The 13,850-nt window shown below is 41.2% G+C and overlaps 1 protein-coding gene and 1 long non-coding RNA gene across 10 annotated transcripts in view; one reads left to right on the forward strand and one right to left on the reverse strand.

The window, feature by feature from the left end:
• The window catches only part of E2F8 (E2F transcription factor 8), an 18,462-nt gene extending 15,847 nt beyond the window's left edge, over window positions 1-2,615 (forward strand). For 6 of the 8 annotated variants that reach the window (XM_027115208.1, XM_027115209.1, XM_027115206.1 and 3 more), the window contains 3 exons: window positions 869-1,001; window positions 1,119-1,513; window positions 1,870-2,615. In XM_027115208.1, the coding sequence (XP_026971009.1) occupies window positions 869-1,001; window positions 1,119-1,513; window positions 1,870-2,052 (711 nt within the window). In that variant the 3' untranslated portion in view covers window positions 2,053-2,615. Of the gene's footprint in view, window positions 1-868; window positions 1,002-1,118; window positions 1,514-1,869 lie in introns of those variants that run through there. The other 2 variants (XM_027115210.1, XM_027115212.1) reach the window with 2 other exon arrangements.
• Window positions 2,036-13,850, reverse strand: part of LOC113624923 (uncharacterized) — a 50,508-nt gene continuing 38,693 nt past the window's right edge. For both annotated transcript variants that reach the window (XR_003434514.1, XR_003434513.1), the window contains one exon: window positions 2,036-2,142. This is a non-coding gene — a long non-coding RNA (uncharacterized LOC113624923). The remainder of the gene's footprint in view (window positions 2,143-13,850) is intronic.

A 13,850-nucleotide genomic window follows, 5' to 3' on the forward strand; every position in this document is an offset into this window, starting at 1 on the left:
GGCGGGCCCGGGCGGCCAGGCCGGGCCCCCCCCCCGCGCCGCGGGCCCGGTGTCCCCCGCAACAGGAGAGGCAAAAACAGTGAAACCCCCGTGAAAAAAAAAAAAAAAAAAAAAAAAAAACAGCCAGGAGGCTGTATTTTTGGCCTATGGTTTGGCATTCCCTTTCTGTAAGTCAACATTTCTTGAAGTTTTCCTTAAATACCAATACTACCAAAAATTAAGTTGCTGAATAACCTAGGAAATGTTACATGATGCCCCCTTGGAGAACAATGCATGCCATCATAAAAGTCCCTTAGAAATTCTGTCATAAAGACCATTTTCCTTTGTTTAATTCAGAATTTCCCAAACATATTTGACTATGATTCGCAGAGTGCCTGCTTGCATCCCATAGGACTAGAGCCCCTCAGAATATTCTTGGGAAATACCATCCCACACAATTCAAGGACAATCAGATAATAACACAGCAGTGCCTTTACGGTGTCCAGCTGCATTAAACTTGTTCTGACAGTACCACATCATACCAAGAAGTCTGGTAGCAGGACTTAGGGCGTCAGTGGTGGGGGTCAGGGGGGATGTGCTGGGTAAATCCTGTCCTTAAGCAGGTTCAGTGCTAGCTTTAGGACACTTCCGAAGACCACAGATGGCATTTAAGAAACACATGGTTTGTATTATTCAGGACAGGCACTGGAATGGGAAGGAGGGCTATTGTCTTCAAAGAGCCATTATAGCTGGCCTGCCCGTGGCCCATACCATTGGAGGCTTTAGTCTGATGAGAGAACCACCAAGGGATACTAGTCCCAGAAGAGGCGCTTGGCCATTTTTCTTCCATATTTGTGTGTAAAATAAATGCTTCCTCCTTGTTTTCTAGACCTTGTTCCCATCAGGATACCTAATCCCTCTTACCCAGTGCTCAACCCTGGGGGCAGAGTCCATTTTGTCTAGTAAAGAAAGCTCAGGTACACTTTCCCCAAACCACAGGATCTACAGCTCCCCGATTGCAGGTGAGTGTACGTAAAACACTGTTCAAATGTGGGTCATTCTCAAGTTCACTCAAGCCTTGTATGCTTCTCGGACAAATGCCTGTGCTTTTAAGATATTCTCCCCCCTTTTCTTTCCAGGTGTTATTCCAGTGACATCATCTGAACTCACTGCTGTTAATTTTCCCTCTTTTCATGTAACACCTTTGAAGCTAATGGTCTCACCAACTTCCGTGGCAGCCGTCCCTGTCGGGAACAGCTCGGCTCTCACTTCGAGCCACCCCGTTCCCGTCCAGAACCCGAGCTCAGCCGTTGTAAACTTCACTCTGCAGCACTTGGGCCTCATCTCCCCTGGTATGCAGGTGTCCGCCAGCCCTGGGCCTGGAACCGTTCCTGTGTCTCCAAGAATAGAGGCTGTTAGTGTCACACCAGAAAATGCAGGCACTCAGCAAGGAAGGGCCACCAAGTACGACGTATCAGTCCTGGGCCAGAACCAAACAAATGGACAATCAGTTGCAGTGACAGGGGCACAACAGGTAAGAGTATTTCCACTTATTTTTTTCCTTAGGTTATTAAGTCCCCAATATCAACATCACGGGAGACTCACATTTGCTTTTCTCCTTTGGGAGAGGGACGAGATTAAAGGCCTGCCTTCCTTCCAAACCCAGGAAGAGTGCCCAAGGAATCCATTTTATGGGGTTATCATGAGCTTTTTGTCTCACCTTAGCAAAAATAATTGAGAACATGAAACTCATGCAGGCTCAGCCGGCAGATTTCAGGGCATGCGAGGTTCCCATCATGTGACGTGTCCCTCCAGTCCAGTTTTCTAAGGTTGCCAGGTGTGCCTGTCTGCATGGGTTTGACTTTTCTCCATTCTTCTCTTTCCAATCAGCCTGTTCCTGTGACACCCAAAGGGTCCCAATTAGTGGCTGAAAGCTTCTTCCGTACCCCAGGTGGACCAACGAAGCCGAAAGGCTCCTCCTGCGTGGATTTCGACGGTGCTAATAACACCTCCATAGGAACTCTCTTTGTTCCACAGCGAAAACTGGAAGTCTCAACGGAGGATGTCCATTAATTGAGAGATTTGGCCTCGTTTAATCTTCTAGAGTTGTTTAACAGAGATGATATCCTCAGACTGATATGGAGAACACGTTCTCTGAAAATGCTGTAAATACGTTGGGAGTTTACTTAATTTCAAAACAGACACTTGTTTTCATACTTATATATATCCATACACACATAAAATATATATTTGTATTAAGCTAAGTTCAGCCATCAGTCCTACAAAATAAAAGAACTGAGGTATATTAACTTCTGGGGGAAAGAGTTCGTTGTTCCAGCTGTGCCTATACTATTATGCCTAGTAACTGTGTTAAAGTTTACTTCCCTTTGAGTGAATCTGTGACAGGCCTAACGCAGCGCTCTCTACAACTTTGCACAAAGAAAACGCTGTGATGTACAATGTTGTATTTTTAAATAGGGCTGTAGCTATATTTTTTGTAATTTCTTTCAGCTGTTGTTGCAGTATGTCTTTTTGTAAAGTTCGCAACAATCCTTACTTAATCAAGTCTATGGAAAAATTATTTATAAAATGTATTTTTAATCATAAGTTGTTCAAATTAAAACTTTTCTAAAATGTATTTAACTTTTCATTTGGCCTTTTGGAAGAGAAGGAAAATTTCTCGAGCCTCTGAGGCAAATTCTTAGTACGGAGAATACATCCTGCGTTTCCTTAGATATGCCAAGTTTATTGCCTACGTTCTTCCCTCTTTTGATCTTCCACATGGCTCCACTTTTACAGAGTGAAAATGGCTTCAGAGAAGCTGTTGCTTGGCCAAGGACGGCCAGCTTAGTCCCCTGGGCTTTCCACCACGCCCTGGGAGGTTGGAAATGAGAGGTGTGAGCTGGGATGCTCCTGCCCTGGCATGGCATGGCATGGCCAGCATCCCCCCCCTTCCGTCCCGCTGTCGACAGAAGAGGGGCTGCAGCTACAGTCCTCTTTCCACACTTTCCAAATGGCCCAGCTCCAGGGGTGGGCAAGTAGCAGTAAGGATTCTAATTTCGTCCACACTCAAGGAACCACCACATCAAACCCTCCATGAGCTCCAAGAGAAGGAACGAGCTATAATGTGTTAAGTGTGCATCTCCCTGATCCCCTGGTTATGCAACAAATTGTACCTTAAGAATTAACACATGCCTTCCCTTGTCAGGGTCTTAAAGGATCATTGTAGTATCTACTTCCTGCTTGTTTCCTATGTGCCAGGCACTGTTACACATTTTTAAAGGCATTATCTCTACAAGCTAGGGCGATGAGGTCACTGAGGCTCCCAGAAATTCAAGCAGCAAGTCCAGGGTCACACTGCCAGTGTATGCAAGGACTTAACCCATGTCTTTATCTCTTTATCTGTTCATTACCCATCTGCCTCCAGATGCATGCCCAGCAGCTCTAGCAGGAACCAAGCACATTGTTTCAGGGTAATCTGAGCATTTACAAGCTCAAAGCTTTCAAATATACATGTTTTGTTTGCACAACCAAGTACAGCTAAGAGGCAGATTTGCACGCTGACCTAGAGATTCCTCTTCCTCCACACCACTAGAGAGCCAATATGAACTATTTCCCCAAAAGTTCCTCTGCCTTGTCTTTTATAAACCTACTTGGAGGGCATGTGGATGGTTCCTGATTTAAGAAATGGCTCCTGCCTTTGCTTATAATATCATTGAGGAAGACAGTATGTACACACAAATAAATGAAAGAAAGGAAATCCATTCAATACAGAGAAGGTAAGTTGCCAGTAGTAGATATAGACTAAAGATACAGTTCAGCGGAGGCTACTACATAATTGCACAGAGAACTGAGAGAAACACCAACCCAGACAGGCAGTCACTGTAGCTCCAAGGAGGTGAATCTCCTGACATCTGCTCCCCGATAGCCGAGCTAGAGAGACTGCAGGCCAGGTTTTGTTCTGCCCCCCTTCTCAGGTCTACACATGGAGAAGTACCTCCCTAGGATGGAGGTTTGGGGAAATCAGATGCACAGAAAGAAAGGAGATGTGTCAGGTTTTGAGACAGCTCTGGGGTTGTCCCACCCAGCTCTGCCACTGGCAGATTCGTAAAGTTGCCCCATAACCCCCACCTCCTGGTGTTCACGCCCTTGTGGATTCCCTTCTCTTGAGTGTGGGTGGGACCTGTGACTTCCTTCTAACCAACAGGACACAGTGAAGGTGATGGGGTGTGTGTGAGTATGTGTGTACATGATTAAGAGCCTGCCTTTCCCGCTTGGAGGAGTCGGAGTGGCATGTTTGGGGAGCTCAACAAAGGACCTGTGAGCAGCTGTTGCAGCTGAGGGTGGCCTGCCACCAACAGCCAGCAAGAAACTGAAACACTGAATATGGTGCCAACAGTCAGTGAGCTTGCAAGCAGATCTTTCCCCACTTGGACCTCAGATGAGACCGCAGCCATGACACCTTGACTGCAGCCTTATGAGATTCTAAGCAGAAAACCAAACTAAGCCACTCCCAGACTCCTGACCCACAGAAACTGTGACATAATAAATTTGAGTCGTTTGAAGATGCTAAGTTTGTAGTGATATGGCCATGCGGCAGTAGGTAACTAATACAGCTACATAACCCACTAGTGTTCATAAACGTCTTCTTCCAGTTTGTCTTATTAATGTTCACTGGTTTTATAGGCATTCATAGAAACAAGCCTCACTGGCACATGGTAACCCCAAAGGCTTTCATGGGAGAGTGTCCATTTTTAAAGCTGGAAACAACTTTAAAGATGCCAGGTTGTAGCATAGTAGTGGACAAAGTTATCTGCCCAGCACGAAATTTCTTTCCTCAAACTGCCTCCTGAATTTCCTCTTAAGGAATTACTGGGTGGAGCCCAGTGGACTATAACTGGGGGTCCCAGCACATATCTATCAAGAGTGGGGTTGACATCCAGTCTAAGCCAACCTCCCTGGAATTTGATGTTCATTTCATCCTTGCAGTGGCGTTCTTACCATTCTGTCCCCACTGCAAGACTGTTGCTGGCGTTCCTGCTTCCCAGCCTCTGGAAAAGCTATGGCACCTGCCCAAGTTCAAGCCTGATTTTCAGTCACCTGATTCTGTGCACCTCTGCTATCCTTCCAAGAAATTTCCTTTGCTTCAAGTTGCCAATCATACCTGTGGCTGGTAACCAAAGGACTCTTAACAAATCACAGAGTGAAACTCAGAGCCAAGGCTTCCCAGTTCCCAGACAAGTTAAATCCCTGTTCCCGGGACCTGATGAAATCCAGCCAATGACTGAATAGAAGAGGCCTTAAGAAATGCTTATCTCACCAGAAAATGCAAGCAACTCACATCTGTTCAAGTGAATGCAACATGCCATTTAAAATACCTAAAAGGGTAATAGCATGGGGAAGAGATGCAAGTAACCCAGGGAACTAGAGCAATAGAATTTGCTGCAGGAAAAAAAAAAAATTGTTTAAACCCAGCTTTAAAACAAGTTTCCTCAGCCTTTTCCTTTTCAAGCGATTAGTGTTTCTGCAGATAAAGGATAAAGAGATTTTCAGAATTTAAGCAGATAAGCTGTCTGAGCAATCCTATTAATTATATAGAAGAGTGTGGGTTGGCTGCAGATTCTTTACTATATTTACCACCGACTGCTAGTTTTCAAATCTTGAGAGCCTGAAACAAGAGGTAAGCTGGAAACAAAAGTGTCATTATTTCAGGTTGAAAAAAAAAAGTATCAACTTTACAGAAGTGATTTTATATCTCAATGTTCTATTGAGGGCATTCAGGTCAATTACTTGCTCAGCTGGATCAGTAACTATTTGGACTTGTCGTGATTGTCAACAATTTGTAGAAAAATAGGTAGGGAATATATTATCAATGTCCTTCAACAGTCAAGTAACTAACTACATTTCTGAAAGTTTGCATGAGAATCATCCATATTCCATGAGTTAAGCTCCAAGTCTGATTTGCCCTTTATATATTGAATTCTTTTTAAAAAGTATTTATTCCGTAAAATATCTAGGAATACACCTACCTAAGGACACAAAAGACCTGTATGCAGAAAATTATAAGACAATGATGAAAGAAATTAAAGATGATACAAATAGATGGAGAGATATACCATGTTCTTGGATTGGAAGAATCAACATTGTGAAAATGACTATACTACCCAAAGCAATCTACAGGTTCAATGCAATCCCTATCAAACTACCAATGGCATTTTTCACAGAACTAGAACAAAAAATTTCACAATTTGTATGGAAACACAAAAGACCCCGAATAGCCAAAGCAATCTTGAGAAAAAAAACGGAGCTGGAGGAATCAGGCTCCCTGACTTCAGACTATACTACAAAGAGCTACAGCAATCAAGACAGTATGGTACTGGCACAAAAACAGATAGATCAGTGGAACAGGATAGAAAGCCCAGAGATAAACCCACGTACATATGGTCACCTTATTTTTGATAAAGGAGGCAAGAATATACAATGGAGAAAAGACAGCGTCTTCAATAAGTGGTGCTGGGAAAACTGGACAGGTACATGTAAAAGAATGAAATTAGAACACTCCCTAACACCATTCACAAAAATAAACTCAAAATGGATTAAAGACCTAAATGTAAGGCCAGACACCATCAAACTCTTAGAGGAAAACATAGGCAGAACACTCTATGACATAAATCACAGCAAGATCCTTTTTGACCCACCTCCTAGAGAAATGGAAATAAAAACAAAAATAAACACATGGGACCTAATGAAACTTAAAAGCTTTTGCACAGCAAAGGAAACCATAAACAAGATGAAAAGACAACCCTCAGAATGGGAGAAAATATTTGCAAATGAAGCAACTGACAAAGGATTAATCTCCAAATTTTACAAGCAGCTCATGCAGCTCAATATCAAAAAAACAAACAACCCAATCCAAAAATGGGCAGAAGACCTAAATAGACATTTCTCCAAAGAAGATATACAGATTGCCAACAGACACATGAAAGAATTCTCAACATCATTAATCATTAGAGAAATGCAAATCAAAACTACAATGAGATACCATCTCACACCAGTCAGAATGGCCATGATCAAAAAACGTACACACAACAAATGCTGGAGAGGGTGTGGAGAAAAGGGAACCCTCATGCACTGTTGGTGGGAATGTAAATTGATACAGCCACTATGGAGAACAGTATGGAGGTTCCTTAAAAAACTACAAATAAAATTACCATATGATCCAGCAATCCCACTACTGGGCATATACCCTGAGAAAACCATAATTCAAAAAGAGTCATGTACCAAAATGTTCATTGCAGCTCTATTTACAATAGCCAGGACATGGAAGCAACCGAAGTGTCCATCAACAGATGAATGGATAAAGAAGATGTGGCACATATATACAATGGAATATTACTCAGCCATAAAAAGGAACGAAACTGAGCTATTTGTAGTGAGGTGGATGGACCTAGGGACTGTCATACAGAGTGAAGTAAGTCAGAAAGAGAAAAACAAATACCATATGCTAACACATATATATGGAATCTAAAAAAAAAAAAAATGGTCATGAAGAACCTAGGGGCAAGATGGGAATAAAGATGCAGACTTACTAGAGAATGGACTTGAGGATACGGGGAGGGGGAAGTGTAAGCTGGGACGAAGTGAGAGAGTGGCATGGACATATATACCTACCAAATGTAAAATAGATAGTTAGTGGGAATCAGCCACATAGCACAGGGAGATCAGCTCGGTGCTTTGTGACCACCTAGAGGGGTGGGATAGGGAGGGCTGGAGGGAGGGAGATGCAAGAGGGAAGAGATATGGGGACATATGTATATGTATAACTGATTCACTTTGTTATAAAGCAGAAACTAACACAACATTGTAAAGCAATTATACTCCAATAAAGATGTTAAAAAAAAGAAAGTATTTATTCTGGTTCAATCCCAGGTTTTGTCACCAAGAAAAAAAAGCATTTATTCAATTTTTACTATATGCTTAGAACTGTTATGCAAAACAATGCCACTTTTGATAATAAAATATCCTCTGTGTATGAATCTTCTAAAAGTTTATCCTGAATAAAAATTTTTTTTTAGTTACTACTAATTAAAATCTTTCTAAAATGATAATATACCCTTCCAGTTCCTAAACAGAGTCCTCTGAATATAATTTAAACTTTTCTTCATGTTTCAGAAACTCATGAGCACTATTTTATTAAATTCAAATTCAACAAACAAACAATTTAGACCATCTATGATACAGTAATGCCCTCAAGGGCTATTAAGTATGTAGGTCTGTATCCTCCTAAAATTACTGGCTCCAGAATATTATGCTTTCCAAGTTCTGTTTTTAATGGTTTTCTGTCTCCAACTTTGATATCAGCTTCAACTTGCTTCTTCCCTCTAACCTCACGATGAATCTCTCTTCTAACCCAGGAAAACTGAAGGATTCCAGGGGAGCTGATGTCACCACACTCACTTTTATAAACCACTCAACAGATTTCTAACTATTTAAAGAGTGCTCTGTTTCTCTCTTGGGGGATAAAGGCCATGAGCTTCACCTCAGGTGTTTCCCTTGCCAAACAGTGGTCTTTCTCACTGTCCACACAAATCCAAAATTGTTGATACTGGGAATCTGGGGCATGACGGAGTGCCAGGAATGCTGAATTTAAATTATATTCATGATCAAAATCCACCTTAGCCAATAAGGGCATTTCTACATAGAGACATTTTGAGAAATACTACACGTCCTAGATGTACTAGGGGGAAGGGTGGGACTGGAGAGATAAAAGGAGTCATTTTTATTGAGCATCTACTACTATACCTACTCCAAAACAGTATTATGAGGTGGTTACTATTGGTGCCATTTACAAATGAGGAAGCAAATACGTAGCTTTTCAGAAAGTGTGAGGAGCATGTCCCAATCCCACAGTATGTGTGCAAAGGCAGCACGCATGTGCAGATCAGCCTGGTGACAAAGCTTTTCTGATTCCAGGGCACCACGCCCCACTGCTCCATCACACTATAGCTATCACACGTTTTCAGACTGTGGTGAAACAGGTTGTTTCCAGATTGTTCATGACAAATGAGAACAGAGCTTCAGGAACATTACTCTCAAGGTATGACAGCTGTTTCTATTTAAGGCTCTCTACCTACAGTGATTAACGCTGTATCAAGTTGCCTAAGCCAGAACACCATTTCACAAAAACCCCTTCGTGTTATGGTTGTGCTTTTGAGTTTTCCAAACGAGGAATGCTTGGCTCCTTGAATTGACTTGTTGGTGCCAGCTCTGGTTCTCCACCTCACCCTTTCAAACCTTCACTATCCCAGCTCCTCCTACAATGGTGTGAGGTCTAATTCCTGTAAAAAAAATCCCTGACTTCATAACTCGTCGCAGATCTGCTTCCCTGATTTAACACTGACTATACAATACCGTGCAGCACATTTGAAAGTAAATGGGGCTTGGGGAGCTCCAGAAGTGGCCAGGGGCTGTCTAGTTCCCAGTGCGCAGAGAATAGGATGTGCCAGTAAACTGTGGGTCACTTTATAAGCTGTGGGTCATTTTGGTTGCCAATATTTTAGTAACGGCAAATCCAGGAGCTAAAGCATGTTTAGGTCAAAATGCCCTTTACAAATGCACTGCATGGAACTCAGCCACGGCCCACTCACCGCAGCATCTGACCCAGCTCAGTTACTGAGTTACTCAGTTACTGGAGACTCCCGGGGGCTCCAGGAGACTCCGCATCCAAGATCTCACCTGCCTCAGCTCAGTCAGATAGAAAATGTGTTTCTTAGGAGCCAACATCTGGCTTCTGGCCCCAGCTCTGACCCCCTAAATAAAGCACATAACCTCTCAGGCCTGGTTTCCTCTTCTATCATTACAGAAGTGAGCTCAAGGAAATGATTTCTGAAGTCCCTTAGAAATAAATTTTTATGAAAAGCAAATTTAAAGTCACTAGCGATTCCTAGCACATAAGCAGAAACTGCACTCAACCAAAAGAAGTTTGTCAAATACATGGGAAAGGGATAATCCTAGGGAGAAAAGGAGATGCTTAATGAAACCACTAATCCTCAGACCTGAGCATACATGGTCTCCCTTCTGGCTGACACCACATAAAGCAGAGTTAGAATTTATTGCTGCTTTTAGTGCAAAAAGTTGTCATTTCCATGAAACTAATCTTCTAGGTTAGGAGTCCATTCGTTCTTCTGTTGGCTTTAATATCTTGACTTTGCCTATCAGTTCTATATATTTTTTGGTCAGCTCTGTGGCAGCTATGTGGCATCACATAGATGACCTATGTGACCAAGAGCTTCAGTTAAACATTTGAGGGAAGTGGCTAGGCACCTCACTTAACAAGCAGCTTTCTGAATGGGATATTCTGAATAATATAGAGCCTGAGGATCTCAGGGTTGGAAAGGACCTTGGAGATCACCTCATCCAGGGCTTCTCACACTTCCAGCTTGGACCCTATCTCCAGGCCCCCCCAAAACCGGTGCCAGGTTGGCTATATCAGAAACTCAGAAACATCTTCTACAGTTTCTTGGGTTCCCATCCTCAGAAATGAGTCTAGGGTAGGGTCCTGGAATTTATGTTTTTTTAAGTTTCCCAGTTCATTCAAATTTGTTGCTAGGTTTGAGAATAATGATCTGTAAGAGTGGTCATCCAGTATTTAAATTGTCATTACAAAACTTCTGGTGCTAATCAAGACAGAGTGAACCCATGATAGCCTATCTCTCCCATCGATTATAACTAAAACCTCCAGAGAGAATACAAAAGCTACTAGCTGAGGACTCCGAAAAGTAAACGGTAGCATATAGACTGAGAAGGGAAGTCAAAACCTGAAGCACAACTGGTATGGCAGTGAGATTACTCGGTTTTTCTTACCTTTATCTCTTGGCTTTGATCCGAGGGTGGGCTGAGTCCTGGAACTGTGCTACAGGTAGAGACAGCAAAAAATCTGAAAGAAACCCCCTTTTCTAGCCAGAGGATCGGGAAAAGGGGCCCTTAAAGCTGAAGAGTATGGGGAGAATCCCTTTAATTTTTCTTTCTTTTTTTTTTTTCCTCCCGGGCCTCAATGCCAGTCCCAGTCCTAAAGCTTCACTGTCACGATGGCAGCAGCAGTGGTGCGCGTAACCTAAAACTCAAACAACCATCTCTCGGTTTGCACAAATCGGGAAAGAGTCCCAACGGCCTGAAGAGAATGGGAGGGATTCCTATTATTTTTCTCTCTTCTTTCTCTTCATGCTGCCTAGAAGGCACCCCAGGTTCTCAGAAAGTGCATGGGTTAAAATTCTGGGAGAAACAATGGCTTACTAGCCAGAAGACTGCAAAAAAGGGCCCCTGGGAGCCACAGAGAGTCAGGGCAAGTCTAAGGATGAGAAAGCTGGAGAAGCAAATCCCTTAATTCTTTATATTTTCCTTTTTTTTGGAAATCCCTTCATTCTGACTATGAACAAGCACCAATCTCACTCACTCCTGAGTTATGCATGTACAACACAGACCCAAAAAGAAGAGAAAAAGTTTTGAGACCTAAACTATGATATAAATCACTGCCCAAGTAACAGATAAACAATTGAATGGTGTATGTGTTGGGCAGACAGACAGAGCACGGCAAAAGCTTTGAACTGACATTGCACCCACCACTCTCAGAAGGTAAGATACAACTTGGAATATGAACATAACCAGGCACATTGTCTGCTAAAATAAGCAAGCAAATAAAAATTAATGCTCTCCAGAAGATTTTAATAAGGCCCAGAGCCTCATAGCGTAATATTCAAAATTCCAGAATACAATTCAAAATTACTTGACTTACAAAAAAGCAAAAAACACAGAATAGAGAAAATCGGCCCAATTCTCAAAGGAAAAGAGCACCAACAGATGCCAAACCCAAGACGATCCACATGTTGGAATTAGAGAGTGGCATGGACATATATGCCTACCAAATGTAAAATAGATAGCTAGTGGGAAGCAGCCACGTAGCACAGGGAGATCAGCTCGGTGCTTTGTGACCACCTAGAGGGGTGGGATAGGGAGGGTGGGAGGGAGACGCAAGAGGGAGGAGATATGGGGATATATGTATACGTATAGCTGATTCACTTTGTTATAAAGCAGAAACTAACACACCATTGTAAAGCAATTATACTCCAATAAAGATGTTAAAAAAAAAGTGACTATTGTAACCATGATCCATGAAGTAAAGGTGGACACTCTTGAAATGAATGGAAATATAGATGTTCTCACCAGAAAAATAGAAACTATAAAGAAGAACAAAGTGGAAATTTCAGACCCGAAAAATACAGTTTCTGAAATAAAGAAAATTCACTGGACTGACTTAATAGCACAAACAAAAATTAACATTCCCCAGAGATTTTAGTAGTGCTCAGAATCAATAGAGAGACCAGAAATGGACCCATGCAAGTATGGTCAATTGATCTGATACAATTTTTTGACAAACGTGCAAAAGAACTTTAATGCAGAAAGAATAGTCATTTCAGCAAGTAGTGACAAAACAGTTAGACAACCGTATACACAAAAGACTGAACCTCAACATACACCTTATGCCTTATACAAAAATAAACTCAATATGGATAATATGCCTAAATATAAAATGTAAACCTATCAAACATTTATTTTAAAGGAACCATAGGAGAAAATCTTTGTTACTTTGGGTTAGGAAAAGTTCTTAAATACAACCCCAAAAGTTTGCATAATCCATGGAAGACATAATTATTAACCTGGACTCCATCAAAATGAAAATCATGGAGTCATAAAAGGCTTGAAAAATGTTTAAAAAATGAAAAGAACATCACAGACTGGGCAAAAATATTTGAAAAATCACATAACTGATAAAGAACTTGTATCCAGAATATATAAAGAACTCTCAAAACTCAACAATAAGAAAACAATCCAATTTTTAATAGGCAAAAGATTTGAACAGTCAGTTTACTAAAGAAGATATACTGATGGCACATGAAAAGATTCTAAACATCATTATTCACTGAGGAAATGCAAATTTAAAACACTTATTAGAACAACTAATTAAAATACCATTATTAGAATGACTAAAATTTTCAAATCAAGAAATTGACTATACCAAATGCTGGTAGATATAGAATCTGGAATTCTCATTCACTGCTGATGAGAATGCAAAATGGTACAGACACTTTGGAGAACAATTTGGCAGTTTCTTAAAAAATTAAACATGAACTTACTTTATGACCCAGAAATTCTCCTCTGGTGTATTTACTTCAAAAAATGAAGAGCTATGTTCACACAAAAACCTGTATGCTACTGTTTGTAGAATCAGTAGTTTATTCCTATTCACTCCAAACTGGAAACCCAAATATTCTTGGAATTTATCCTACTTGGTGTTCTTTAAGATTCCTAGATCTGTGGTTTGCTGTCTGACATTAATTTTGGGAAGTTCTCAGTCATTATTGCTTCAAATTTTTTTTGTTGTTGCTCCTTTCTCTCTTCTGGTATGTTACACCTTTCATAGTTGTCACACAGTTCTTAGATATTCTGTTCCATTTTTTAAGTCTGTTTTCTCTTTGCTTTAATTTTGGAAATTTCTGTTAATATGCCCTCGTGCTCACTGATTCTTTCCTCAGTTGTGTCCAGTCTACTAATGAGACCATCAAAGTCATTTTTCATTTCTATTTTGGTATCTTTGATTCCTAGCATTTCTTCTTGATTTTTCCTCGGGATTTCCATCTGTCTGCTTACTTTACCTGTCTGTTCTTCCATGTTGTTTACTTTTTTCATTAAAACTCTTAGCATATTAACCATAGCTGTTTTAAATTCCTGGACTGACAATTCCAACATTCTTGCCATATCTAAATCTGGCTCTGTCTCTTCCAACTCTGTTTTTTGCCTATTAATATGCCTTGTAA

The sequence above is a fragment of the Aethalodelphis obliquidens genome, unplaced genomic scaffold (assembly GCF_003676395.1).
Source record: "Aethalodelphis obliquidens isolate GAN/ISIS:26980383/991018 unplaced genomic scaffold, ASM367639v1 scaffold14, whole genome shotgun sequence".
In the NCBI taxonomy this organism is placed as follows: Eukaryota; Metazoa; Chordata; class Mammalia; order Artiodactyla; family Delphinidae; genus Aethalodelphis; species Aethalodelphis obliquidens.